Source organism: Fistularia commersonii, chromosome 4 (genome assembly GCF_037954325.1).
Source record: "Fistularia commersonii isolate RoL2024-O1a breed Wild chromosome 4, RoL_Fcom_v1.0, whole genome shotgun sequence".
NCBI lineage: Eukaryota > Metazoa > Chordata > Actinopteri > Syngnathiformes > Fistulariidae > Fistularia > Fistularia commersonii.
In genome coordinates, this window is record NC_141287.1 from 22,482,085 (window position 1) to 22,506,581 (window position 24,497).

At 47.9% G+C, this 24,497-nt stretch overlaps 1 protein-coding gene across 2 annotated transcripts in view; it reads left to right on the forward strand.

Moving 5' to 3' along the window:
- LOC147235142 (titin-like) overlaps positions 1 to 24,497 on the forward strand; it is a 155,954-nt gene that overhangs the window by 70,472 nt on the left and 60,985 nt on the right. For both annotated transcript variants that reach the window (XM_086146018.1, XM_086146019.1), the window contains 57 exons: positions 6 to 272; positions 465 to 562; positions 656 to 824; positions 989 to 1,258; positions 1,341 to 1,607; positions 1,686 to 1,964; positions 2,072 to 2,480; positions 2,896 to 3,020; positions 3,102 to 3,368; positions 3,459 to 3,728; positions 3,813 to 4,112; positions 4,190 to 4,492; positions 4,574 to 4,761; positions 4,872 to 4,986; positions 5,078 to 5,365; positions 5,615 to 5,766; positions 6,066 to 6,213; positions 6,332 to 6,509; positions 6,601 to 6,722; positions 7,260 to 7,547; positions 7,881 to 8,177; positions 8,260 to 8,446; positions 8,554 to 8,669; positions 8,796 to 9,095; positions 9,267 to 9,566; positions 9,967 to 10,072; positions 10,657 to 10,853; positions 11,050 to 11,358; positions 11,448 to 11,726; positions 11,814 to 12,113; positions 12,199 to 12,501; positions 12,773 to 12,969; positions 13,044 to 13,227; positions 13,362 to 13,664; positions 13,846 to 14,145; positions 14,257 to 14,375; positions 14,702 to 14,879; positions 14,960 to 15,244; positions 15,326 to 15,619; positions 15,724 to 16,023; positions 16,390 to 16,571; positions 16,972 to 17,101; positions 18,288 to 18,478; positions 18,571 to 19,000; positions 19,381 to 19,686; positions 19,783 to 19,964; positions 20,071 to 20,200; positions 20,690 to 20,841; positions 20,939 to 21,086; positions 21,291 to 21,456; positions 21,560 to 21,711; positions 21,893 to 22,189; positions 22,667 to 22,966; positions 23,158 to 23,472; positions 23,552 to 23,700; positions 23,968 to 24,118; positions 24,204 to 24,485. In XM_086146018.1, the coding sequence (XP_086002144.1) occupies positions 6 to 272; positions 465 to 562; positions 656 to 824; positions 989 to 1,258; positions 1,341 to 1,607; positions 1,686 to 1,964; positions 2,072 to 2,480; positions 2,896 to 3,020; positions 3,102 to 3,368; positions 3,459 to 3,728; positions 3,813 to 4,112; positions 4,190 to 4,492; positions 4,574 to 4,761; positions 4,872 to 4,986; positions 5,078 to 5,365; positions 5,615 to 5,766; positions 6,066 to 6,213; positions 6,332 to 6,509; positions 6,601 to 6,722; positions 7,260 to 7,547; positions 7,881 to 8,177; positions 8,260 to 8,446; positions 8,554 to 8,669; positions 8,796 to 9,095; positions 9,267 to 9,566; positions 9,967 to 10,072; positions 10,657 to 10,853; positions 11,050 to 11,358; positions 11,448 to 11,726; positions 11,814 to 12,113; positions 12,199 to 12,501; positions 12,773 to 12,969; positions 13,044 to 13,227; positions 13,362 to 13,664; positions 13,846 to 14,145; positions 14,257 to 14,375; positions 14,702 to 14,879; positions 14,960 to 15,244; positions 15,326 to 15,619; positions 15,724 to 16,023; positions 16,390 to 16,571; positions 16,972 to 17,101; positions 18,288 to 18,478; positions 18,571 to 19,000; positions 19,381 to 19,686; positions 19,783 to 19,964; positions 20,071 to 20,200; positions 20,690 to 20,841; positions 20,939 to 21,086; positions 21,291 to 21,456; positions 21,560 to 21,711; positions 21,893 to 22,189; positions 22,667 to 22,966; positions 23,158 to 23,472; positions 23,552 to 23,700; positions 23,968 to 24,118; positions 24,204 to 24,485 (13,020 nt within the window). The remainder of the gene's footprint in view (positions 1 to 5; positions 273 to 464; positions 563 to 655; positions 825 to 988; positions 1,259 to 1,340; positions 1,608 to 1,685; positions 1,965 to 2,071; positions 2,481 to 2,895; positions 3,021 to 3,101; positions 3,369 to 3,458; positions 3,729 to 3,812; positions 4,113 to 4,189; positions 4,493 to 4,573; positions 4,762 to 4,871; positions 4,987 to 5,077; positions 5,366 to 5,614; positions 5,767 to 6,065; positions 6,214 to 6,331; positions 6,510 to 6,600; positions 6,723 to 7,259; positions 7,548 to 7,880; positions 8,178 to 8,259; positions 8,447 to 8,553; positions 8,670 to 8,795; positions 9,096 to 9,266; positions 9,567 to 9,966; positions 10,073 to 10,656; positions 10,854 to 11,049; positions 11,359 to 11,447; positions 11,727 to 11,813; positions 12,114 to 12,198; positions 12,502 to 12,772; positions 12,970 to 13,043; positions 13,228 to 13,361; positions 13,665 to 13,845; positions 14,146 to 14,256; positions 14,376 to 14,701; positions 14,880 to 14,959; positions 15,245 to 15,325; positions 15,620 to 15,723; positions 16,024 to 16,389; positions 16,572 to 16,971; positions 17,102 to 18,287; positions 18,479 to 18,570; positions 19,001 to 19,380; positions 19,687 to 19,782; positions 19,965 to 20,070; positions 20,201 to 20,689; positions 20,842 to 20,938; positions 21,087 to 21,290; positions 21,457 to 21,559; positions 21,712 to 21,892; positions 22,190 to 22,666; positions 22,967 to 23,157; positions 23,473 to 23,551; positions 23,701 to 23,967; positions 24,119 to 24,203; positions 24,486 to 24,497) is intronic.

Below are 24,497 nucleotides of genomic sequence, written 5' to 3' on the forward strand. Positions count from 1 at the left end.
TCCAGAGCCACCAGTGGAGTTCACTAGGCCACTGGAAGACCAAACCGTAGAGGAAGAGGCCACTGCCACCCTGGAGTGTGAAGTTTCCAGAGAGAATGCAGAAGTACGATGGTTCAGAGAAGGGAAGGAGATCCGCAAGAACAAGAAGTATGACATTAGCACGGACGGACGCAAGAGGGTGCTGGTCATCCATGACTGCATGCCCGATGATGCCAAGATGTACACCTGCGACGCCAAGGACTTCAAGACGTCCTGCTTGCTGGAAGTGACGCGTAAGAACAAAAATCATGTGATGTTTTGGTGCTGAATAAGTCGATACCTCGATGGCTCAGCTCCAATGAGTTGTCGTTTCAAAGAGCAGCTAACTGATGGACAAGTTACCTGAAAACTATGACCTCAGCACTGAAAAGAAACCAATGGCAGCTTTTCATTTCTGATGATGTCCATGTTTTTTGTAACTCCAGCTCCATATGTGGAGTTCACAAAGCCGCTGCAGGATGTGGAGGTCAGAGAGAAGGAATCCGCCAAGTTTGAGTGTGAAGTTTCCCGCGAATCTGCCAAGGTGACCCACGCCGACGTGCTGAAACGGCTTGCTGTAAATGTTCAGTCAGAATGTGTATCTCTGACATGGCGAATGGGTTTTGGGGTCTGACAGGTTCGCTGGTTCAAGGACGGCAGCGAGATCAGGAAAGGAAAGAAGTACGAGATCATCTCCAAGGGCGTTCAGAGGATTCTCATTATACACAAGTCTTTGTTTGATGATGAGGCGGAGTACGAATGTGATGCAAGAACCTCCAGGAGCTCCGGCATGCTAACTGTTATTGGTGAGGCTAATGTCAGCACATGAGGACTCAACTTAAAACTCAGTTGTCAGTGGGGATTTTCAAGACTCTCTTACAGGCACACAGGGTTTAACTAGAAAATGCCCGGACGAAAGATGATGAAGAACTTGAGCCCAAGGTAACCTCAATTGTCTGTTTCCCGACAGAGGAGGCTGCAAGGTTCACTAAGAACCTGTCCAATGTGGAAGGCACTGAGACCGATAGCGTGAAGATGATCTGTGAGGTGTCCAAGCCCGGTGCCGAGGTCACATGGTACCGAGGCGATGAGGAGCTGCCCGAGGGTGGCCGCTATGACCAGATCATGGATGGCCGAAGGAGGATTCTGATTATTCAGGATCTGAGGATGGAAGACGCTGGAGAATACAACTGCCGGCTGAGTCCGACCGTCAAAACATCTGCCACGCTGAAGCTCAACGGTATCAATCCACTATTTCTCGCTAAAGATAAAACGTCTCTCTTTCAGCACACAAAATAACACTCTCCTCTTCCTGCCACCAGAGCTGGCAGCAGAATTCATTGCCAGGCCCCAGAACCAGGAGGTGGTGGAGGGGGAGAAGGCGGAATTCTCTTGCTCCGTGTCTAAGGAAACGTACCAGGTGAAATGGTTCAAAGGTGACAAGGAAGTGGAGGATGGGGACAAGTACTCTATCATCAGTGAAGGAAAGAGAAGAGCTCTTATTGTGAAAAAATGTGCACTGAATGATGAGGGAGGCTACGTGGCGCGCATCGGTGATGTCAAAGCATCGGCTGATCTGGTGGTAATCGGTAGGAGTCTCGACCCCTTTAGCGTGTCGCTATGTCATCGTATCCCAGATTTCGATCCATAACTGTATGTTTTTGCAGAAAAACTGCGCATCATCACGCCAATTAAGGACACAGAGGTGAAGGAGGGAGGAGAAATCATCTTCAACTGCGAGACCAACGTTGAGGGTGCCAAGGCCAAGTGGCTGAAGAACGAGGAGACCATCTTTGAGAGCAGCAAGTACATGGTGGCTCAGAGGGACAACCTCTTCTCTCTGAGGGTCAGAGATGCCAAGAAGAGCGACGAAGCCAGTTACACCATCAGCCTGAGCAATCACAGAGGAGAGCATGCCAAGTCCACCGCAAGTGCAAGAGTTGCAGGTACAATATGATAATATAAGTTCAGTCGATGGAGTTCTACCACATAGAACCCAGAAAACCATTTCCCCCATCGTTCTTTTGCCAATTGCTATGACGTGACCCCACAGAGGAGAAGCTTAAGTTCCTGGAGCCAATTGAGGACATCGAGACGCAAGAGAAGCGGACCATCAGCTTCACGTGCAAAGTGAACCGGCCGCAGTTGACCGTCAGGTGGATGAAGGCCGGCGAGGAAGTCCCGCTCAGCAAACGCATTGTGTACCGGGCCGATGGGCTCAACCACACGCTGACCATCAAGGACTGCGTGATGGACGACGAGGGCGATTACACCGCCATAGTCGGAGAAGATCAGTGTACGGCTGAGCTGATCATCAGCGAGGCGCCGACAGACTTCACGGCGCAGCTAAAAGACCAAACTGTCACCGAGTTTGAGGATGCAGAATTCACATGCAAACTGACCAAGGAGAAGGCCGCTGTCAAGTGGTACAGGAACGGACGCGAAATCCGGGAAGGACAAAGGTACCTCAGATACCTCAAAATTCATTTTTGTCCCTCTTAAGAAATACATTTGTTTATTTTCATGCCGTAAACCCCTTTTCTCTGCACGTATTAAACAAGGATATCATGGATACAAAACATTTGAACTAACGCACACCATCTTTGATGGTGTTGATGATCCCCTGTTGGAACATCACGTAAAGCAGAGGACGTCACATTTCTGCCTCTCACTGAGAAAAGCAAAGTGTCATTGATGCAACATTTCTGACTGATATCCAATTCTAACCAATTGAAAATGCTAATCTGGGATTGGAGGCCGTGAAAGACGAGGACGGTCAATTGATGAATGGCTGTTGTTTTCACAATAATGCTGACGGATGAATTAATCAGTGCTTTGTTAAGAAAAATACCAACAACATTGTGTTGGTTTTCTCAGGTACCACATGGTAAAAGAAGGGAAGATGTGCAGGCTGGTCGTCAAGGTGTGCAGACCCGACGACGAATGTGAATACGCTTGTGGTGTGGAAGAAAGACGGACCAGAGCCCGGCTGTTTGTAGAAGGTACTTTATCACTGATAATGAAAATACGCCAAGGCATGCTCATTACGTGTCTTTGACTGGACTTTGTCCTTTGCGGTGCAGAGACCCCGGTGGAGATTGTCAGACCTCCACAGAATGTATTCGAGCCGCCAGGCTCAGACATCGTGTTTGAGGTTGAGCTCAACAAGGACAGAGTAGAAGTGAAGTGGATGAGGAACAACATGATAATAGTTCAGGGAGACAAATACCAGATGATCAGCGAAGGCAAAGTCCACCGGCTGCAGGTGTGCGAGATCCGACCTCGGGACCAGGGAGAATACCGAATTGTAGCCAAAGACAAAGATGCCAGAGCCAAGCTGGAGCTGGCAGGTAAGTGATGCTGTTTGCCATCCGGATTAATGGTGGATACGCCTGAAAACTTCAATTCATGTTTTTTTTTTTTTTTTTTTTTTTTTTTAGCTGTTCCACAAATAAAAACTACAGATCAGCGTCTGGTGACAGATGCCGGCAAGCCCTTTGTCATGGCTGTGCCATATGACGCTTACCCAAGAGCTGACGCTGAGTGGTTCTTTGAGGGAGTCAGTCTGCCAGTCCAGAACACCGACACCTCAGCTGACAAGACCGAGTACCGCCTTAAGAGCCCCACCAAGGAGGACCAAGGAAGGTACAAGATAATCATCAAGAACAAGCACGGCATGGGAGAGGCATTCATCAACCTGGATGTGATTGGTAAGTCAAGGGCTGAACCTGACCTTTGATTGGCTGATAACCTCCAGAACTACATTTTCTATGCGTGATGTTGCTTGTTTTCAGACGTTCCTGGGCCTATCAAGAACCTCAGAGTGACTGACACTGCTGATGGTGAGATTAGCTTAGCCTGGGAGGAGCCAGAAAGTGATGGAGGAAGCAAGATTCTATCCTACGTGGTGGAGAGACGAGATGTGAAGCGAAAGACCTGGATGCTGGTCACAGATCGTTCTGATACTCCCGAATACTGTGTCAGTGGCCTCCAAAAAGACTCCCTGTACCTCTTCAGAGTCTGCGCTCGAAACCGAGTGGGCAGCGGGCCCACTGTCGCCACGGAGGAAGCAGTTCAAGCCAAGAATAAGTTTGGTGAGCATAGCTACATGCTAGGCATACACTGATTTCTTCTCTTTTCAAGGCTAGATATGCTTATGTTCCTCCGCCAGATGTTCCCGATGCACCGGAGAACGTCGCGGTCGGGACCGTTAACAGGTTTGGTGCCACTGTCTCGTGGGAGCCCCCCAAGTTTGACGGTGGCTCCGAGATCACCGCCTATGTGATTGAGCTCCGTGACAGGACCTCTGTGAAGTGGGAGGCAGCCTTGGTGTGCGGCGCCAAGGACCGCTCAGCCACCTTGAATGATGTGGTCGAGAACAAGGAGTACATTTTCCGAGTGCGAGCTGAGAACAAAGCAGGCATTGGGAGGCCCAGTGCGGCCACTAATCCCGTCAAAATTATGGACCCCATTGGTAAGATACGGTTTGCACTTTGATGGCTAAAAGTGAACAAGACAGGTAAGTTAAATTCAATATGTATCCTTGGCATCGCAGAGAGGCCGAGCCCACCGCTGAATCTGAACTTCAGTGACCAAACCAAGGAGGCCGTCACCCTCACGTGGGAGACACCAGCCAACAACGGCGGAAGCATGATCACGGGCTACATCATTGAGAAGTCTGAAGACGGTTCAGACAAGTGGCTCCGTTGCAATGCCCGACTCTGTCCAGATCTGTTCTACCGGGTAACCTGCTCACCTTCATTAACTCAGCCTCCTTCACTGAGGAACAATTTTTCCCGCCTCCCTTGTGTCCCTCCATTTGTCGGCTGAGATGCTGTCTGCTGTTTCTGCAGGTGTCTGGTTTGAAACATGGTCAGAAATACCTATACAGGGTTTGCGCTGAGAATGCTGCTGGTGTCTCCGATCCCACCGAGCCACTCGGACCGTTGCTTGCTGACGATCCACATGGTACACAATCGCCAATGTTTGAAGTTGTCCTCTTTTTGATTTATCCCCTTTCCATTTCAAATACATATTTTTTGTTGTCGCCCCTCGGCAGTCGGCCCGACCTTTGACCTGAATGCCTTCAGGAATGGCTTGGAGGTCATTGTGCCCCATCCGCTCTCAATTAGAGTCCCAATCACTGGATACCCAACCCCTATCCCCAAGTGGACCTTTGGCGAGAAGGAGCTCTCTGTACAAGATGAGCGTGTATCCATGGTAACAAAGCCAACATATACAGAGCTGACTGTCCAGCCAAGTGTGCGACCAGACAAAGGCACATACATGCTGCTGCTGGCGAACGATGCTTCGTCCGTCTCCGGCGAGATCGAGGTCAACGTAATTGGTAAGAATCTGAGCACATTATAGATCGTATACATAATTACAATAGATTTAATAAAAGCACTTCGTTTCACGGCAAGGCCTCAACATCTGCTCCGCCCTTGGCACGTTGAATTTGTGTCATATGTAGCTCAGCGGTAGACGGCATGCTTCGCATTCATGAGGTCCTGGAATCGAATCCCAGGCATCTCCACTGTAAGTTGCTTGGGTTAAAAGCGCCTGCCAAATGACTGTCATGAACTTCTTTTCCCAGCATGTCCCAGTGCTCCAAAAGACTTCAAGGTAGCCGAGGTGACTCGACAGCATGTCCACCTGATGTGGGAGGCTCCCGAGCATGACGGAGGGAGTCCCGTCACCCACTACCAGATTGAAAAGAGAGAAGTGTCTCGTAAGACCTGGGCCAAGGTACATTGAAGATGAAAAAATGCTGCGCTATTTGGACAATATGAGTCCTGAATATACCAATCACTCAACCAAAAGTCCTTAGAATTGTGCTGTCCAGTACTTAATATACTGTCGCTAATCATAATTCTATTTTTGTAATCACAAAGTGAGAAATTCGGTTGAGAAACATGGGAATTAAGAAAAAAAAAACTGAACAAAAGAAATGAAAGTAGAAGAACCCCGTTAGTTGTAATGGTAAAAATGCTTCTGTTCCGCTGTTGCTCTGGTGCTGATGTCTGGCTATGGGCTCTCGGTGCCAGGTGGCCACTAACGTCTTGGACTTGGAGCATACCGTACGGGATGTGATCGAAGGGAAGGAGTATTTGTTCAGCGTCATTGCCTGTAACAAGTGTGGACCTGGAGAGCCGGCGTACATCGATGAGCCTGTCAACGTCTCCTCTCCTGCAAGTCAGTATTTAAACCGAAGCCAAAAACTAACCCCCTCTGTGTCTAAAAGTCACAAGGAGCTCAGTAAAATGCCCCAAGTTAGACAACGTAATGAGGATACAATTCCTTTTCTTCCAAGCTGTACCCGATCCACCTGAGAACCTGAAATGGCGCGACAAGAGTGCCAAGGGCATCTTCCTGTCCTGGGAGCCTTCACGGTATGATGGTGGGTCCCCAATCAAAGGATATGTGGTGGACAAATGCCAGCGTGGCACAGACAAGTGGGAACCCTGCTGTGATCCGATCCATGAGCTCAAGTAAGAGATACTCTACTACATCAAAACTGTGACGAGTTGTCTTTGGCAGGACAGCCGTCAGTAATATCTGCTGCTGCCTATTTGCTTACAGGTACCAGGTGACTGGCCTGATTGAAGGCCAGTGGTACGCCTACAGAGTCCGAGCTGTCAACAAGTTGGGGGCCAGTCGACCCTGCAGAGCAACCGATGAAATCCAAGCTGTAGATTCTAGAGGTAGCAGGAAATCACATTTGTTTTTTCCCGGGGAAAAAATAGTTAGAATAGGTTGTGATGCTGTTTTCTTTCAAACATATGATTCCTCTCTTATTGTGCTAGCAAGCTAGTGACCTGCTCGCTATGCGCTCAGCTGTGATCAGTGAACCACATACAGAAATCTGCTACTATCGTGGTCTTTGTGAAATTATTAAGTATCTCCCTTGTGTTTATTCAACAAGTGTCTTATAAACTTTAGCAGGTCCTTCGCCAGGATGATTCTGAGATTGTTCGATACTGTATTATGGTAGCGAAGGTTGGAGTACATTAAAACTGCACTTAAAAGGACCAAGAAAATCGATGCCAAGGATACTCTGTCTCTGGCAAACAGTTTTAGGAATATGAAATGAATGAGAGGGTAGAAATAATGGAACTGGAAAGAACCCTGTCCTCTTTTTCATCATAATAGATGCATCTCCAAGGAATTGTCAAGAAAAAAGTTTCAATTCAACATGTTAAGGTTTGCATACCAGTAACATCATTTCTCTCACTCTCTAGAACCCCCAGAGATCCAGCTGGATGTGAAGCTTCTGGCTGGTCTGACTTCCCGTGCCGGCACCAAGATTGAGCTTCCTGCCGATGTCAAAGGGAAGCCGGATCCCCGAATCAAATGGACAAAGGCGGACTTGATCTTGAGGGCTGATGACCGCATTAGCATTGACACACAGCCGGGACACTCCAAGCTGTCGATCTCCAGCACCACCAGAGGAGACACTGCAACCTACATCATTGAGGCCGTCAACATCTGCGGACGTGCCACAGCCACCGTGGACGTCAACATCCTCGGTTGGTGAAAAGATGAAAGTGAATCCGTTGATTCCCAAGATGGAACTGAACATACTTTACCATTAAACTATAAACCATTCAGGCTGGTCGTGTGGTCGTAACGCTGGTGTGATTCTCATACAATTGCATACTTAGAGATTAACTTGGGGGGATGAGCCAAGTGGGGACTAGAAGTTCAAGAGGCAGCAGTTGTTGATAGCTTTTATTTAGTTCATTTAACGATTCTACGTCTAATTAAAAATACTAGTCCTTTTGCCCCTCTACCTTGCAACATGATGACTTCTATGTGCCACACAAACTTGTGGATAACTGAATGTGTCCTGGCTTCTCCAGACAAACCTGGGCCTCCTGCTGCCTTTGACATCTCTGAGATCACCAACGAGTCATGTCATCTGGCATGGAACCCTCCCCGGGATGACGGCGGCTCGCCCATCACCAACTACATTGTGGAGAGCCGGCAGACCGACAAGGAAGAATGGGTGAAGCTGTCGGCCACCGTCAAACATACCACCTTCAAGGCCTGCAAGCTCACTGCTCTGAAGGAGTACGTCTTCAGGATTAGTGCTGAGAACCAGTACGGCATCGGCGAACCCGCTGAGCACGTGCCCATCATCGCCAAGTATTCGTTCGGTAAGATTTAGACTGAATAGAGAGTTTTTGTAGGAATCAGCCATCCAGTGATGATCCTAATAACTCTTTGGGCGTTCTTCAGATCCCCCCGGTCCTCCGACGAGAGTAACTCCCTCAGACATTACCAAAGATGCCGTGACTCTGACCTGGTTTGAGCCAGATGAGGATGGTGGAAGTCCCATCACAGGATACTGGGTTGAGAAGTTTGATCCTGACAGTGACAAGTGGATCAGATGCAACAAGCTTCCCATCAAAGATACAACCTTCAGGTGAGCCAACCATTTCACCTGTACAGAACCACAGTACAGAACCGTATGAACTGCCACTCGCATTGATTGAGTCTGAAGTGATCTAACGCTTTTCCTTGCGGGTGCAGGGTGAAGGGACTCCCTACCAAGAAGAAGTACCGATTCCGCGTTCTGGCGGAGAATTTGGCTGGGGCTGGAAAACCGAGTGCGGAGACCGATCCGGTCCTCATCAAAGATCCCATTGGTAAATGACACTGTTGAGTAGAAGCAGTTGTATCAATATTACAGTATCAATATTATTATCCTGTGATGCTGTGCACTAAGAGCTGACTAATTAAGCGACTGTAATACGACTTGGCCTCCTCCTCAGATCCTCCCTGGGCTCCTGGCAAACCTGTTATCCAAGATGTTGGTAAAACCTCAGTCCTACTGGCATGGACCAGACCAGAGCATGATGGTGGAGCCAAGATCGAGGGTTACATCGTTGAGTTCCAGAAGACCGGAAGCGAGGAGTGGATCCGCATAGCGGAAGATGTCCCGTTGACGGAGCACCAGCTGCAGGGTCTGAAGGAGAAACAGGAGTACTTGTTCCGAGTCAAAGCCGTCAACAGGGCCGGTGAAGGCGAAGCCAGTGAACCCAGTGACCCTGTGGTCTGCAAGGAGAGGCTCTGTAAGCAGGGGCGACCCTCGTTTGTCTAATATGGAAAATACTACCGGATTTTGTTTCATTTTTAAAATAATTTTGTAACCTACAGCAACAGAAAGCTGATGATTGATTCTGTGGTTTTGTTTTTAACAAAGTGTCAGCCAGTAGCAGTGACTTTATTTATTCCTTCCGCAGATCCTCCTTCTGCTCCTCAGTGGCTGGAGGTGACCAACATCACCAAGATCAACGCTGACCTGAAGTGGCAGGAACCCAGCAGTGATGGAGGCTCACCCATCACCAACTACGTGGTGGAGAAGAGGGACGTGAGGCGTAAGACGTGGCAGACGGTGGACACCACCATCAAAGAACTCAAGTACAGCGTGACGCCGCTCAACGAAGGCTCGCTGTACGTGTTCCGTGTGGCTGCTGAGAACGCCGTGGGGACGGGCGAGTTCTGCGAACTAGAAGATGCTGTGCTCGCAAAAGACACTTTCAGTAAGTCCTGAAAGCCCTCGTCCGCCTGATGTTTGTCTCTTCACGTCACGCTCGAGTTCCAGTCGGGAGTCGAGTCTTATGGAACTTTCCATGAAAGACTGTTTACGAGCAACGCCCGCATGTTGACGGCAACATGAGGAACAAGCTCACGTCACTTTCATTTCAAATGCCTCTCGAAGAACTGGAAAATAACCCCGGCAGCTGGTTCAAGGGTTTATATTCCCAGCAACAATTTTACTTTGAGTCCATTATTTGGAGAGTACAGTCAGCTAAATGTCTGCCTCCACTGTTCTTTATTTAAAGAAAAAAGAAGGGTTGATGTCGCCCGTTCGATTAAAGCAGAGATAAAAAAGCATCTGCATGAGTATCAAAGTGAATGTGGTATGAATCTTCTCTGCAGCTACTCCTGGACCTCCATATGCCCTGACAGTGGTGGAGACCACCAAGAGACACGTGGAGCTGAAATGGGAAGCTCCCAAGAGCGATGGAGGACGACCTATTACCAAGTGAGAAGATAAAGACCTGTAAAACGTAGCTGTGATTGGAAGTGCATATGATCGAGGAACACTGCAACACCTTAACAGACGTTCACCGATGATGACATTAAAAGATCATGAGATCACTTCCCTTTTCCAACCTGATGTCCAACCCTAACCGCTGTCAGACAAATTAGAAATTAATTTTCTAAAATTAAGTGATTTTTTTTACATCCTTCTTCGCCACAGTTGTGCAATGGAGTCATTTGATCCTCTGTAAAAGCACTGCATTGACAGAACGCTTTCATTTTTAATTTTACTTTTGCATTAAAGTATACGTTTGTGGCTTATACAAGCTTTTAAGCTTTGGCAAGTAAGTCATGATTGGACATGAAAAAGGACACCATTGAATTCATGCTGGGGTTCCTTCCACCATCAGACATCACTAATCTCTCAGGGTATTTGAAGAGAAACACTCTGGACAGACTCAGTCAGCAGGTATAGATAGATTTGTTCAACTTGTTAATCCAAGGTGATTAAATGTGTCATCTTTTCAGTGAGGTTGTCTTTGTCACACTTCTCCAGATGTTTAGTGTCCTTGTTTTGCCCCCAAGGTATGTGATCGAGAAGAAAGAGAAACTTGGTACTCGTTGGTTGAAATGCTGCAAGACACCAGACAGACAGACGCAGTTCAAGGTCACGGATGTGGACGAAGGGTCGGAAGTGCAGTTTCAGGTCCGTGCGGAGAACGAGGCAGGAGTCGGAGATCCGAGCGAACCCACAGAGATCCTCACCATCGAGGATCCAACCAGTAAGTGGCTTCCCTTTATGGGACCTAAACAAAGATCGCCCATTGATTTTGTGCGTTCAGGCGTTACATCGAGGGAAGGTATTGTCTCACCAGGTGTTTCATTTCATGCATATTTTCATGAAGAAGTTGAAAACAGCCAGTGACTGGAGAAGAGAGTAAAACAAATGTTGATTTCGATCCAAATCTTTCTCTCCAGGTCCTCCGTCTCCCCCAAGGGAGTTGACCATCTCTGACGCAAGTAGGGTTCATATCAATGTCACCTGGAAGCCGCCCACCAAGGACGGCGGATCCCCAGTCACTGGCTACCACGTGGAGGTGGCAGAGGCACGTCCGGAACTCAAGTGGCTCCGTGTCAACAACAGACCCATAAAGGAGCTGAAGTTCAGAATCGACGATGGAATCAAGCCAGAGAAGAAGTACGTCATCAGGGTTCGCGCCATCAATGCCATCGGTGTAAGCGACCCGTCCGACATCTCAGACAAGGTCTTCACCAAGGACCCCGACTGTAAGTTTTAACAGAACGGTATCGGAATCTACCAGGAATCCAACTGAAGGTCCTCCCGATTAAATCAAATGTTCATGTTTTTTCCGAAGGTATGCCGACGATAGATTTAGAAACACAAGACGTTGTTGTTATTGAGGGGCAGAAGCTGCACCTGAACGTCCCCTACCAAGCCATCCCGACACCCAAGATGGTGTGGCAGAAGGATACCGTGGAGTGCAAGGCTGACGACCGACTCTCCATGACTGTGGAGATGAGCAATGCTCATCTGGAAGTGCTCAAGTGCACACATGCTGATGCTGGTACCTATGTTATCACCCTGGAGAACAGTTTGGGAACTGCCACCGGGACTGTGAATGTAAAAGTCATCGGTAGGTCGTCCAGGTTTTTGTAAAAAGCAAAATTTCATTTCCCTGTCATTTTCTGTAACACTTTTATTCCGCTCCTGAATTTTGCAGGACTTCCTGGTCAGTGCAAAGACATCAGTGCCAGCGATGCCACCAAGAACTCCTGCCAGATCAGTTGGGTCGCCCCCGAGGACGATGGTGGCACACCTATTGTCAGCTACACCCTGGAACGACGTGAAGCCTCAAAGAAGACCTATATGCCCGTCATGTCAGGAGAGAACGTCCTTACGTTCCACGTCAAAGACCTGTACGTTAACTGCGAGTACTACTTCCGGATCAAAGCTGTCAATAAAGTGGGTGCAGGAGTGTATCTGGAACTGCGTAACCCAGTGATTGCAGAGGAAGTCAAGCGTAAGTTTCACGCTCCAGAGTTCTGACACCTACAGTATATTTTTGTTCAAGCCTTTAAAGTGCCTCTCCTTCGCTGATCCGACAGAGAAACCAGACCCGCCCCTCCAGGTGGAGGCCCGTGACCCCGCATCTCAGTCCATCACTGTCACATGGAAAGCTCCCGACTATGACGGCGGCTGCCCCATTCAGGGCTACATCGTCGAAAAGATTGAGAAAGATGGAGACCGCTACGAGAGGGTTACCCCGAGCCTGGTCCCCGGTTTCTCCTACAAAGTTACCGGCCTGAAAGAGGACATGGAATACCAGTTCAGGGTTCGAGCAGAGAACGCTGCAGGCGTCAGTGAACCTTCGCGCAGCACTCCGCTCATCAAGGCTGCAGACGCCGTCGGTACGGAGCACGAAACAGCACAGATCTTTCACCAATGTGTCTCATGATGTCTGCATATTTCAGTCCACTTGTGTCACGAAAACAATGACAGATCTATGTCTTGGGTGTAAATATCCGATCAATCTCACACTCATTTTTAGCACACATTTAGCTGAAAATATCAATATGAGACTGTATTTAGGACACCTTCTGAAGAATGGTACTTGTCAAAAGTGAAAATCCTTGATCTCTTTCTTCTCTTTCTTTTTTTCTTCAATTATTTCATCTCCAGAAAAACCAAAAGTCAGCCTCCATCCTCGTGTGCAGTCCGGCCTGTGCATCAAGAAGGGCGAGGAGATCCGAATCGACGCCTACATCTCTGGTAGTCCGTACCCTAAGGTCACCTGGCTGAGAAATGAGGAGGACGTCACCAAAGAGCCAGTCAAGAAGATCATGCCAGTGGTCAGGAAGAAGAAGTCAAGGGCGAAGGTTCGTTCCCTCTTTAAGGTAGACGCATGGGATCTCATTTTAGCAGGGGTCGATATCTATCTTCATCTTTCTAGGTCCCTGAACCGGAGGAGGAGTTTGTGTCACCCATGCGTGAACGTCTTGGTCTGGATCAGACCAAGAAGGGTCAGTCGGCGTTGATGATCCGCGAGGCGGTCAGAGCCGACCACGGCAGGTTCACCATCCAGGTGGAGAACACTCATGGTGTCGCCACCGCCTCCTGTGTTGTTAATGTTCTGGGTAAGAGTTTATTCAGAAATCGAAATATTTGAAAACAAGCCAATGCTTCTCATTGGGAAGTGACTGAATTTAACTGACATTTTTTCAAAGTGTAGAAATTTTGGTTTGGGTTGAATTTTCGGTCGTCCTCTCAGATAAACCCGGCATGCCGATCCACTTCACATTCGACGAGATCAGAAACACTTCGGTGATCTGCAATTGGGAGCCTCCTGAGGATGATGGCGGCAGTGAGATCTTGAACTATATCCTGGAGAAGAAAGACAACAAGAATGATGACATCGGCTGGATCACCATCACCTCAACCGTGAAGGGCACAAGCTTCCCTGTCACCAAGCTGATCGAAGGAAAGGAGTACATCTTCCGAGTCACAGCTGAGAACAAGTATGGCTGCGGGCCGCCGTGCATCTCCGAGCCTCTTGTGGCCAAGAACCAGTTTGGTAAGACATATGTTCAAGATAAAAGAATAAAAGAATAGTAATAGCAAAGTTAGAAAGCCTTGATAAGAAACACAGCAAAGATACAAAATCACGATGAGATAATTTTACACACTGCGATTCCATGAATCTGTGAGCTGAAATCCGTGGCTTGGCATCAATACGCCTTCCTCGCCATCGTCAGATCCTCCGGACGCTCCGAACATGCCCCGCGTCCATGAAGTGACAGCCACCTCCGCCCACATCTCCTGGTACGAGCCCAAGGACAACGGCAGCCCCATCCTGGGTTACTGGATCGAGAGGAAGGAGGTCAACAGCAAACACTGGACTCGCGTCAACCGTGCCCTCCTCAACTCGCTGGAGGTGAAGATTAGCGGCCTGATGGAGGGGCTCACTTACATCTTCAGGGTGTGCGCCGAAAACCTGGCCGGGCCCGGACCGTTCAGCGAACCCACCGACCGCATCGTCGCCATGGACGCTATCTGTAAGTTTGGAAAATCGAACCTTTTGAGGGCGGTCGTCATATGAAGCGGGAAGAGACTCAAAGTTTTTGAATCCAACGGTTTCACCGCATGTACGGTTTCTTTCCCCCCAGTGCCTCCTGGTCCCCCAACTCCATGGATTGTGGACACTGGGAAAGACTCTGTCATTGTGGCTTGGAAGCCTCCCTTGTACAATGGAGGAGGAGATATCCTGGGGTATCATGTTGAGAAGGTATTTGATGAATATAAATATATTTGATATATATATTTACATGTGCATATATATTTATATGAGAGAGAGAGAGAGAGAGAGAGAGAGATAGTGGGTCCTTACTTTACATTGAACAAACATTCAACAGTATTTAAGTGTTTCACTGTTGACCAAAAATAAGATTGAAACATAAATATATAGCTATTATTGGTAACGCGAATGCTTCATCTTCAATCTTCAGAATATGAAGCCTCATATCAAAATGACAAATATGAACGGAGCATTGAGGACACAAATGACTTTTTTTTTTTTATATGAACAATGTCACACTGTCACTCTGATGTCAGGTTGTGGCCGGAGAGAAGAACTGGACTCGCAGCACTGAGTTCAGGTGTAAGGAGCTCACGTACACTGTGACGGGTCTGGCCGAAGGAACCGACTACTACATCCGGGTCATCGCTGTCAATGATGCTGGTCCTGGAGCACCTGGGGTCACGGAACCTGTCACTGTCAAGGAGCCGCAAGGTAGAACTAGTTTTATTGCACCATCTCGATATTACTCAGTCGCGTGATTCATTATGTCCTCTGGTTTTCTTGCCTTTCAGAACCTCCTGCTGTTGACTTTGACCTCTCCGTGAAGAACGGCGTCATCATCAAGGCCGGCGAACCTCTGAAGCTCCCTGCTGTGGTGAGCGGGCGACCTCAGCCTGAGGTCAAATGGACCAAAGATGAGGCTGAAATTGACAAGGAGAGGATGATGGTGGAAACAGACGGTAGTCACAGTACCCTCTTCATCAAGAAGTCAGTGAGGGCAGATCACGGACAGTACAAGATCTCTGGTACCAACAGCAGTGGGACTAAGGCTGCCCAAACAAGAGTGGACGTTATGGGTGCGTGTTCAAACTTAAAATTGATAACGCGAACAGTGCTGAGGGGAATTGCCAAGATGACCATTTCGTGTGTCTCCATAGATGTGCCCGGACCAGTGGTTGACCTGAAGACTGTGCTGGTGACAAAGAAGAACATCACCCTCACCTGGTCCGACCCTCTGGACAATGGTGGCAGTGACATCATTGGCTATGAGGTTTTGAGGAAGGATGCCAAAATGAAGCTCTTCCGCCAGCCTATTGAAACTGCATCCTGCAAATGTGACATCCAGGGGCTTCTGGCGGGCGAAGAGTATGACTTCAGGGTTATTGCCAGGAACAAGTATGGAGATGGTGTTCCAGCAGACCTGGGGCCCATCCTGGCTGAGGATCCCAAAGGTAGGTCTGCCAAAGCAGACAAAGTGATTTTGGTGATGTCATTTCCATCTGTAAAAAGATCTCACATGTATGACGGCATGCTTTCTGTCACTTTGTCAACAAAGGAACTCCATCTGCTCCCGAGAAGCTGCACTACACAGATAGAAGCAAGAACACGATCACACTGGCCTGGCAGCCCCCTCGCACCGATGGTGGCAGCCCCATCACAGGCTACTACGTGGAGAAGATGAGGGCAGACAGCACAGAGTTTGAAGTGGCTAATCGCAAGATCTTCAGGGAGTGCTGCGGTACCATTGAGAACCTCTCGGAAAACCAGGAGTACCAGTTCCGGGTCAAGGCTGTCAACGAGGTTGGGGAAGGTGCTCCTTCCAAACCAATTTCAGCCCGTATCCAAGATGACGAGAGTAAGCGACTGTTAATTTCTCTTGGAAATCTTGAGCAAGAAGCAACTCAGATTTGAGTGACTGTTGTTGATGGATGATGTAACTAATATTGAGAGCGAAGCTGTCCTGCAGGGTGTTCTCAGCCTCTGAGGTCCAGGCTTTGATTTGTTCAGCGACAGGGTTCGTCTGTTTCAGTCTTTGTCTGTGGATGAAGCACAGAAACAGAGATGTGGTCTGAGGGTCCAAAGTGATGCAGGATGCAGACCTGATTGCACTCCATATGTTAGAGTAAACATTGTCCAGTGTAGGACTGTCCACATTTGGATGATATGTATCGGCGCTGAGCAAGAAGTGTTTTTTTGACTGGCCAACTTTTCATGTCCACAGTTTCTCCAGTTATCACCATCTTGAAGTTCTTCAAGAGCAATGCTATTATTGTGAAGAAGGGCGCTGCCATTGACATCCCTGCAGAGGTGAAAGGACTTCCTCTGCCTTCCCTCCAGTGGATGAAGGACAACGAGGTGCTCGAAAAGACTGACGACGAGACCATGACTTTGGATACTGAGGAGGTGAGGACCAGATGGTCGCTAGAAATGTCCCACGTTCGATATGAAACCTGACATTTCTCAGTCTCCACCAACACATTCAGTGTCCTTGATTGAGGAAAATTGAAGAAAACGGTTCTCGGACTAAACACTTGAAGTGACAGAAGAGACATCATTATCATTTAGTTTATGTTGACGGTCACATGAAATAGGTGTGGACCTTCTACGAGCATGACTGTAACTTAGTGAAGCTGGATGCCGACTTTATTTCTGTCATTATTTCAGTTTCAGTCATGTCCACCTCGCCTGCAACAGCCTGTATTGTTCTACCGCTGTCATTTTCTTTCCTCTTGTGGCCCACATTGTCAGAATTTTCTATTTTCAATTTTAAACACGTCATATAAATCTAACTCCTTGTCTTCAGGTGAACCGAACAACAATGAGGACAAAGATCGCAATCCCAGAAACCGTCAGAAAAGACAAGGGCAACTACAAGCTTGTGGCTACAAACTGCCACGGCAAAGCTCAACATGTCATCCGAGTGGAAATCCTCGGTAAGATCTCAGCAAACAGCAACATTCTTGATCTTCTCAAGTGTGTGTGTGTGTGTGTGTGTGTGTGTGTGTGTGTGTGTGTGTGTGTGTGTGTGTGTGTGTGTGTGTGTGTGTGTATTGGGGGATAACTGCTGGAAAAAGGCGACAGAAGTCACTATTGAATAATTTACATACTCACTAACTTACTTGTTTAGTTACCTTTTCGATTTAAGCGTGAAAAGAGATCCCAGAGATCCATGAGGTCCCTCAGATCCCAGAGGTCCCTGAGGTCCCAGAGATCCATGTGATCCCTCAGATCCCTGAGGTCCCAGAAGTCCCTCAGATCCCTGAGGTCCCAGAGATCCCTGAGGTCCCTGAGCTCCCAGGGATCCCTGCTACAGCTCGTAGTGGATGAAGTCATGAATTAGCACACATTTTCATATTGGTCATTTTGATTTGCTGGAAAAACAAAACAAAACAGATACATGAATAAATGAAATGAATAAGTAGACATCTCAATCTGTACAAAACTATATATTGACATGAATAATAAAAAAGAAAGGGCTGTGGTATCAGGTACTTCCAGCCTCTGCCAAGGGAAACTCTGTAATATAAAACAAAGAACTCTTCATGTCTGTCTGCCGGCAAGTCCGTGCACTGGACAGCTTTCAAGGCATCATTGCTGTGCACATCTTGGGGGAAAAGGGTGCTTGGACTGGCTCATGTGGAGCACACAGAAAAGTACCTCGACAGACATTCAGCACGTTCTCCAAGTTCCTTTTAGCGTATCCACTTGTGTAACAGCAACTCGGTGTCCTGACCACAGGGACTCCATTCCTGGGAGGCTCATTGGTTTTCACAAACACCTGATTTGACCGACATATTGAGTCGTCCCATCTTCCCTGAGTCCTCTGAGCTCACCACATCGTCCCTTTCTGTCTGCTGCTTTTGATTGTAACAGTAATTTGAAACCAGCTACGTGGCTCGGTACTGTCACCTTCACGGTTGTTCTGTGCAGAACGAGTCACTTTTACTGGACCGAATGTCATTTTCTCAGTCAGACATATCTTGAAAGGCTGCAGGCTTAGTGGGGGGTCACCAGGAATACTTTAACTTTATACCCCAGAATGTCCAATGTCTGAGCACTTATTCTACTGAAAACTTGAAAAGATAAATACTGCAATTTATCTCCCTCCTTTTTCTGCAGACCGTCCTCTTCCTCCAAGGAACATTGTAGTTTCCGACATCAAGGCAGACTCGTGCTACCTGACGTGGGACGCTCCAGAGGACAATGGAGGCAGTGAAATCACAAACTACATCGTTGAGTACAGAGACGCCAGCAAGAAGAAGTCTGACTTTGAAGCCCTGACCCTCAACCTCATTGACAGGAGATATGGGGTCGGTACAGCGTCATTGCTCGCAACTATAGGTGTAACAATTTGATTGGATCTAAATGCAAAAACCTAAGCTTCTTAATCTTCTTTCTTCAGGTGTACAAACTAAACTTGAAAGGCACTTATCAGTTCAGAATCAAGGCAGAGAACAAGTACGGTGTCAGTGACGGCTGTGACTCTGAGAAGGTCCAGCTTCATGATCCATTCGGCCTCCCAGGACCACCACGGAACCCCAAGATCATTGCTGCCACATCAACCACCATGACCTTGACTTGGGAGCCTCCCCTGGATAATGGCGGCTCCACCATTCAGGGCTACTGGCTGGAGAAGAGGGAACGTGGTGCTGTATACTGGGGTCGTGTCAACAGGTCATCCATCACCAAGCCTGCGGTCAAGGGTCTGCAGTACACCGTTCTCAGGCTTATCGAGGGCACAGAGTACCAGTTCAGGGTGGCTGCGAGCAACGCAGCAGGAGTTGGACCCCCCAGTGAGGCCACAGAATGCCGGTTTGCCACGGACCCCTGCAGTGAGTTTGCTGTGACCTCCTGTTTGGTGGTTTCTTTCGACGTCAAGCCACATTGTTTTTGTTAACAAATATATCTTCTTATATAATGAAATAGTATCCAATAAAATATTCCTTTCCCAATTTATGAAATGAAAATACCTTTCAAAAAAACGCCTCGGGATCAAGTGTTGCAGAATTTGACAAATGTCAAAAAGGCGGCTTCCTCCCTAAGAAGCAGTGTTGTGGGAATGTTTTGGTTTTTCCCTTAAATGTTGGGTTCTGCAAATAAGCAACATAATCATTCATTGCCGTTTGAATGAAACTCCCAATTGTGTCGTAAGACATTTTGCACCGCTGAAGTCTGGTTTCCCTAAATCTGCTTGCCTCTTACTTCCTCTCAGATGTCCCCACCCCACCCGGGTCCCCAGAGGTGAAAGATAAGACCAAGGACAGCATCACCCTCACCTGGAATCCTCCGGAGCGAGATGGCGGCAGACCAGTCAAGGGTTACATCGTTGAGGTGCATGAAGAAGGCGCTGCCGACTGGAGGAGGGTGAATCCTGCCGACAAACTCCATCCGTCCACAGAGATTACGGTCCCCGACCTGAAAGAGGGGAAGAAGTGCAAATTTAGGATCTATGCCGTGAACGAGGCTGGCTCGTCCGAGCCTGCGAAGACAGCCGACATCCTGGTTCAGGACATCTTACGTAAGAACGCGTGGACAAATGATATATGATGTTGGACCAGATCATTTATGTGTTCATTCAATTTGATTTTTTCCTCAAAACCCGTTTTTTCTCCAGTTGAGCCGACGGTGTCCCTTGATGTGACTGCTCACGATCTGCTGAACTGTAGAGCAGGAACCACCATCAAGATTCCTGCCACCATCACTGGACGACCAGTGCCTAAAGTCACTTGGACCTTTGACGGAACAGCCGAGACTGAGAAGAAAAACAACCTGCACACGTTGCCGGTCGACTCAGAGGTCAGCCTTTCTCAAGAACAGCACGACTTGAGTAGAACCAATTCAACGCTTTTACAACTAGAAGCTGTGACTCCTAAACCCCTGCCTTGGCCCTGCTTCTTCTCAGATCCACTCCACCGACACGACCTCGGTGGTTGTCATCCCCGAGGGCAAACTGAACCACAGCGGCCGCTACATCATTAACGCCGAAAGCCCTGCCGGACACAAAGTTGTCAAAGTGCGAGTTAACGTCCTCGGTACGTGTCCTGCATCTGTGGCCCTTCAGTGCGCCGAAGGAGATGATGTTCATGGATCTCCTAAAGGAGTCCTAGAAGAATTCACTGGCTAATATTGGGCACAAGTGAAGGAGCACCGTGTCAGCTGCTTATTTGAATCTTTCAATGTCTGAATTTTCATAAAAGGCCAAACAAACAGCTCTTTGTTGATGAGCTTGTATTAACGATAAAATGGCGATTACAGTGACCGATCAGTGGCAACCTGATACATTAAGTGTGTTTATTAAAGTCAACTTGAGTGGATTCCGTTTCAACACAACAGATTCCCGTCTGGCAACAGTACAGAGGAAACTTTCAGACGAGGTTCAACATGTCTCAGCTAATTTGGTTCATTTATTTTGCCCTTCTGTGTTTTCAATGTAATTGTTAACGATGTGGATGACTTGAAAAAAACAAGAAGTAAAAAGGTCAGTATAAAAAAAGTCAGAACTTCGATTTTCGTGGCTGCAGACCTGCCAGGGCCGCCGCGAGACCTGAAGGTGAGCGATGTGACCCGAGGAACCTGCCGACTCACCTGGAAACCTCCAGAGAGTGACGGAGGAGAACGGGTGAAGAGCTACTTCATTGAGAAGAAGACAGTGGAGGGCAAAGCCTGGACGAAGGTGCGGACCACACGGAGTGATGAAAATTGCTGAAAATCACAGGCCGGCTTTTTCAACTCATTTTTTTGACATTTTATCTGTTATTTGATCTACTCAGGTGAACTCGGCCTGCTCTGCTCAGTCTCTGGTGGTTCCAGACCTGATTGAAGGTCAGGAGTACCTGTTCCGTGTCCGAGCAGAGAACCGCTTTGGGTTCGGACCGTTCATCGAGACCCCCGACGGAACCAGAGCCAGAGATCCCATCCGTATGTCTGCGCTCTGTATCTCAAAACCAAACGGATATTCAAGAGTTACAGCTCACATTCTGATTCTCTTCAAGAGAGAGATCTCTTCTTCCCCATTAGCTTTGTGTCTTAGGATTACTGATGTAGATACTTGAATTTGATCAATGGGGAGTTTCTCTGCACATTCGATAAGAACGGTGTTCTTTGTTTACACGATGTCTCCAGATCCTCCAGATCCTCCGACCAGGCTAAAGATCCAAAGTGTCAAGAAGGGCACCGTGACTTTGACCTGGAAGGCTCCCAAGAACGATGGCGGCTCCCCTGTCACTCACTACAGCGTGGACTTGCTATGCTGGGATGCAAGTGGTACCCAGAAGGAGTCCTGGAGAAGGTAAACTCACCCGAGGTCTAAATACTTTTCTGTTAACCGAGACCGATTTGCTTCTGGTGTCTCATTTTAATTTTATCCGATTCTGTTTATTTGTACCCGGCAGATGTAACAGGAGAGATATTGACACCACCAGTTTTAAGGTGGAAGATCTTACAGAAGGAGATGAGTATGAGTTCCGAGTTGTGGCCTACAATCAGGCGGGAGCCAGCCGTCCATCATCTACTGCTGGGCCAATCCTGATCCAGGACCAGACCTGTGAGAAACGCCATAAATACTTGAAATACTTGTACATTTCCTGATGCCCTTTTTATTTTCACTCCTGTCACTAAACTCTATGACATTTGCTATGACTGAGCTTGAGCCAGATGTTTCATCCAGAGATGTATTTCAAAGAGAAGTGACTTCACATCTCATGGTGTTGCTCTCTCTCCTGAAGGTGCTCCATCCATTGAGCTTAAAGAGTTCATGGAGGTCGAGCAGGGCTCTGACATCAGCATACTGGCCAAGATCTGTGGCTGTCCGTTCCCCACACTCATGTGGTACAAGGCTCCACCCCACAAGTCCGACAGCAAAGTGGAGATCCAATATGACGAGCACATCAACAAGATTGTGTCGGATGACAGCTGCACACTGCTGATCCAGCAGGGCAAGCGTCCTGACACTGGCCTCTACACGCTGGTGGCCTCCAACAGCATCGGCAAGGCCTCCAAAGAGATGAGGCTCAATGTACTCGGTATGATCTGTTCCTCCATGTTTTTCTCAGAAAGAAAATTGCTACACAAACAGTTTTCATTTACCATCTTTTCCTGCTTAAAATGGAGGACCGGGAGGTTCCTGAGCAAAGCAAGAAAATAACAATTTAGCTCCGAACAACATTTAACCTCATCTAATCCTCCAATACAACACTTACCAGGTAGTCAACACATTTGGTATCTAATTTTTGGTGAGTGAGCAAGCTAATTTGAGACAATATTTTGGGAATTAAATAAATGCACGAGATTTGTGAATGGAGATGAGACAAGTATTCTTGGTCATAAGACACTCAAAGGCACAATAATAACATTATTCACCAAGGCACCCTCAGTGCTACGACATGTTTTCAATAGAATCACAGTCCTCAGATGAACTAATTTTCTTGCATTCCTAAATGTGAAAAGCATATCGAACTGAATCAGAACAGCTTGTATCATCTGAGGCTGTTATTTTTCAGGCCGCCCTGGTCCTCCATCCGCCCCCATCAAGTTTGAGGAGATCAGCGCAGAGAGGATCACACTTTCCTGGCTGCCTCCGAAAGATGATGGTGGCTCCAAAGTCACCAACTATGTTATCTGGAGACGTGTAGCAAACAGAAAGACCTGGGTCCCCGTCACCAGCGAGCCTAAAGAGCGCATTTGGACTGTGGAGAACCTGATGGAAGGACACGAGTACATTTTCCGCATCATGGCCCAGAACAAATATGGGGTCGGAGACCCACTGGATAGTGATCCCGAGGTTGCCAGAAACCACTTCAGTGAGTCCGAATGACTAGAATGCTTATTTTCCACTCAAAATCAGTCAAGTGGCTTGAATGCCCTTCTAGAAGTTGCTTAAGGATGCAGATGTTGAATTGATAACTGGAGTTGTTGCTTCGAGGTCACACACAAACAGTACAGCTCATGTACAATACCGACTGTGTAGTGAGACTGAATGTTTCTCCTGCAGCCGTCCCCGGCCGCTGTGAGAAGCCAACCATCAGCAATGTAACGTTGGACTCCATGACCGTGAACTGGGAGGAGCCTGAAGATGATGGCGGTTCTCCAATTACTGGTTATTGGCTTGAGCGCAAGGAGACAACAGGGAAACGCTGGACCCGTGTAACCCGTGATCCGATCCGCCCCATCGGAATGGGCGAGTCCTTCGTCGTAAGCGGGCTCATCGAGGGATCTGAGTACCTGTTCAGAGTCACCGCCATCAATACAGCGGGGCCTGGACTCGCCAGTGTCCCGACCGACCCTACTTTCGCCAGAGACCCCATTTGTAAGGGCTAGAACACAAGTAGCAGCTACTGTGTGAAGTCTGAATCCAGCTAATTGCTTAACCTGTCTGCTTTCTGTAGCTCCGCCCTCTCCTCCAACTCCCAAGATTTCCGATTGGACCAAATCCTCAGTGGATCTGGTGTGGATCCCACCACTGAAAGATGGCGGGGCCAAGATTATTGGCTACTGGGTGGAGTACAAAGAGGAGGGCACAGATGCCTGGGTCAAGGTTAGACCAAATGTTTCAAAGAACCCTTCACTACAGATGGCCAGTTAGAGAAAAAATTCTATTATCATCATCTTAAAAATAAATATTTGAGGTTTTGCTTCTTATGTGTAATACGTTTTTAATGTTACTCGTTTTATTTTTGGTAATAAATACCAAATGGTTTGCCCTCTGTTGGCTAGTTCAAAGAGAACCAAGCAAACCCTGAACAATATATAATGCAAAGCATACATGTCTTGGAGTCTTATTGCCTTCTTGTTTTGTTTCCAGACTAAAGAGACTGAAATTCGTGGCACGCGCTTTGTGATCACCGGTCTGAAGACTGGTGGTCAGTACAGATTCAGGGTCACCGCGTTCAATGCTGCTGGAAACAGTGAGCCTGGTGAAGTTCCCGAAGTGCTGGAGGTCAATGACAGAACCCGTAAGTAATTCTCACCAAAAAATGAAATGGGTGCTCAAATCTGTTGATCTTTTTGGGAGCCGGCTGTATTTTGTTGCCTTTCTAGTTGCACCTGAAGTCGACCTTGATGCCTCAGTGAAAGAAAGGATGGTGGTCCATGCGGGCGGTGTGATTCGGATCATTGCCTATGTGTCGGGCCAGCCGACCCCGGAAGTCAGCTGGAGCAGAGATGGAGCTGCCCTGCCTCCCGAGGCAAAGGTGGAAACAACAGCGATAAGTTCATCTCTTGTCATCAAACCCTGTGCCAGGAAGCACCTTGGTATCTACTGCCTCACTGCCAAGAATGTTGGTGGTGAGAAGCAGAAGAATATCACTGTGGAAGTTCTCGGTGAGGCACTTT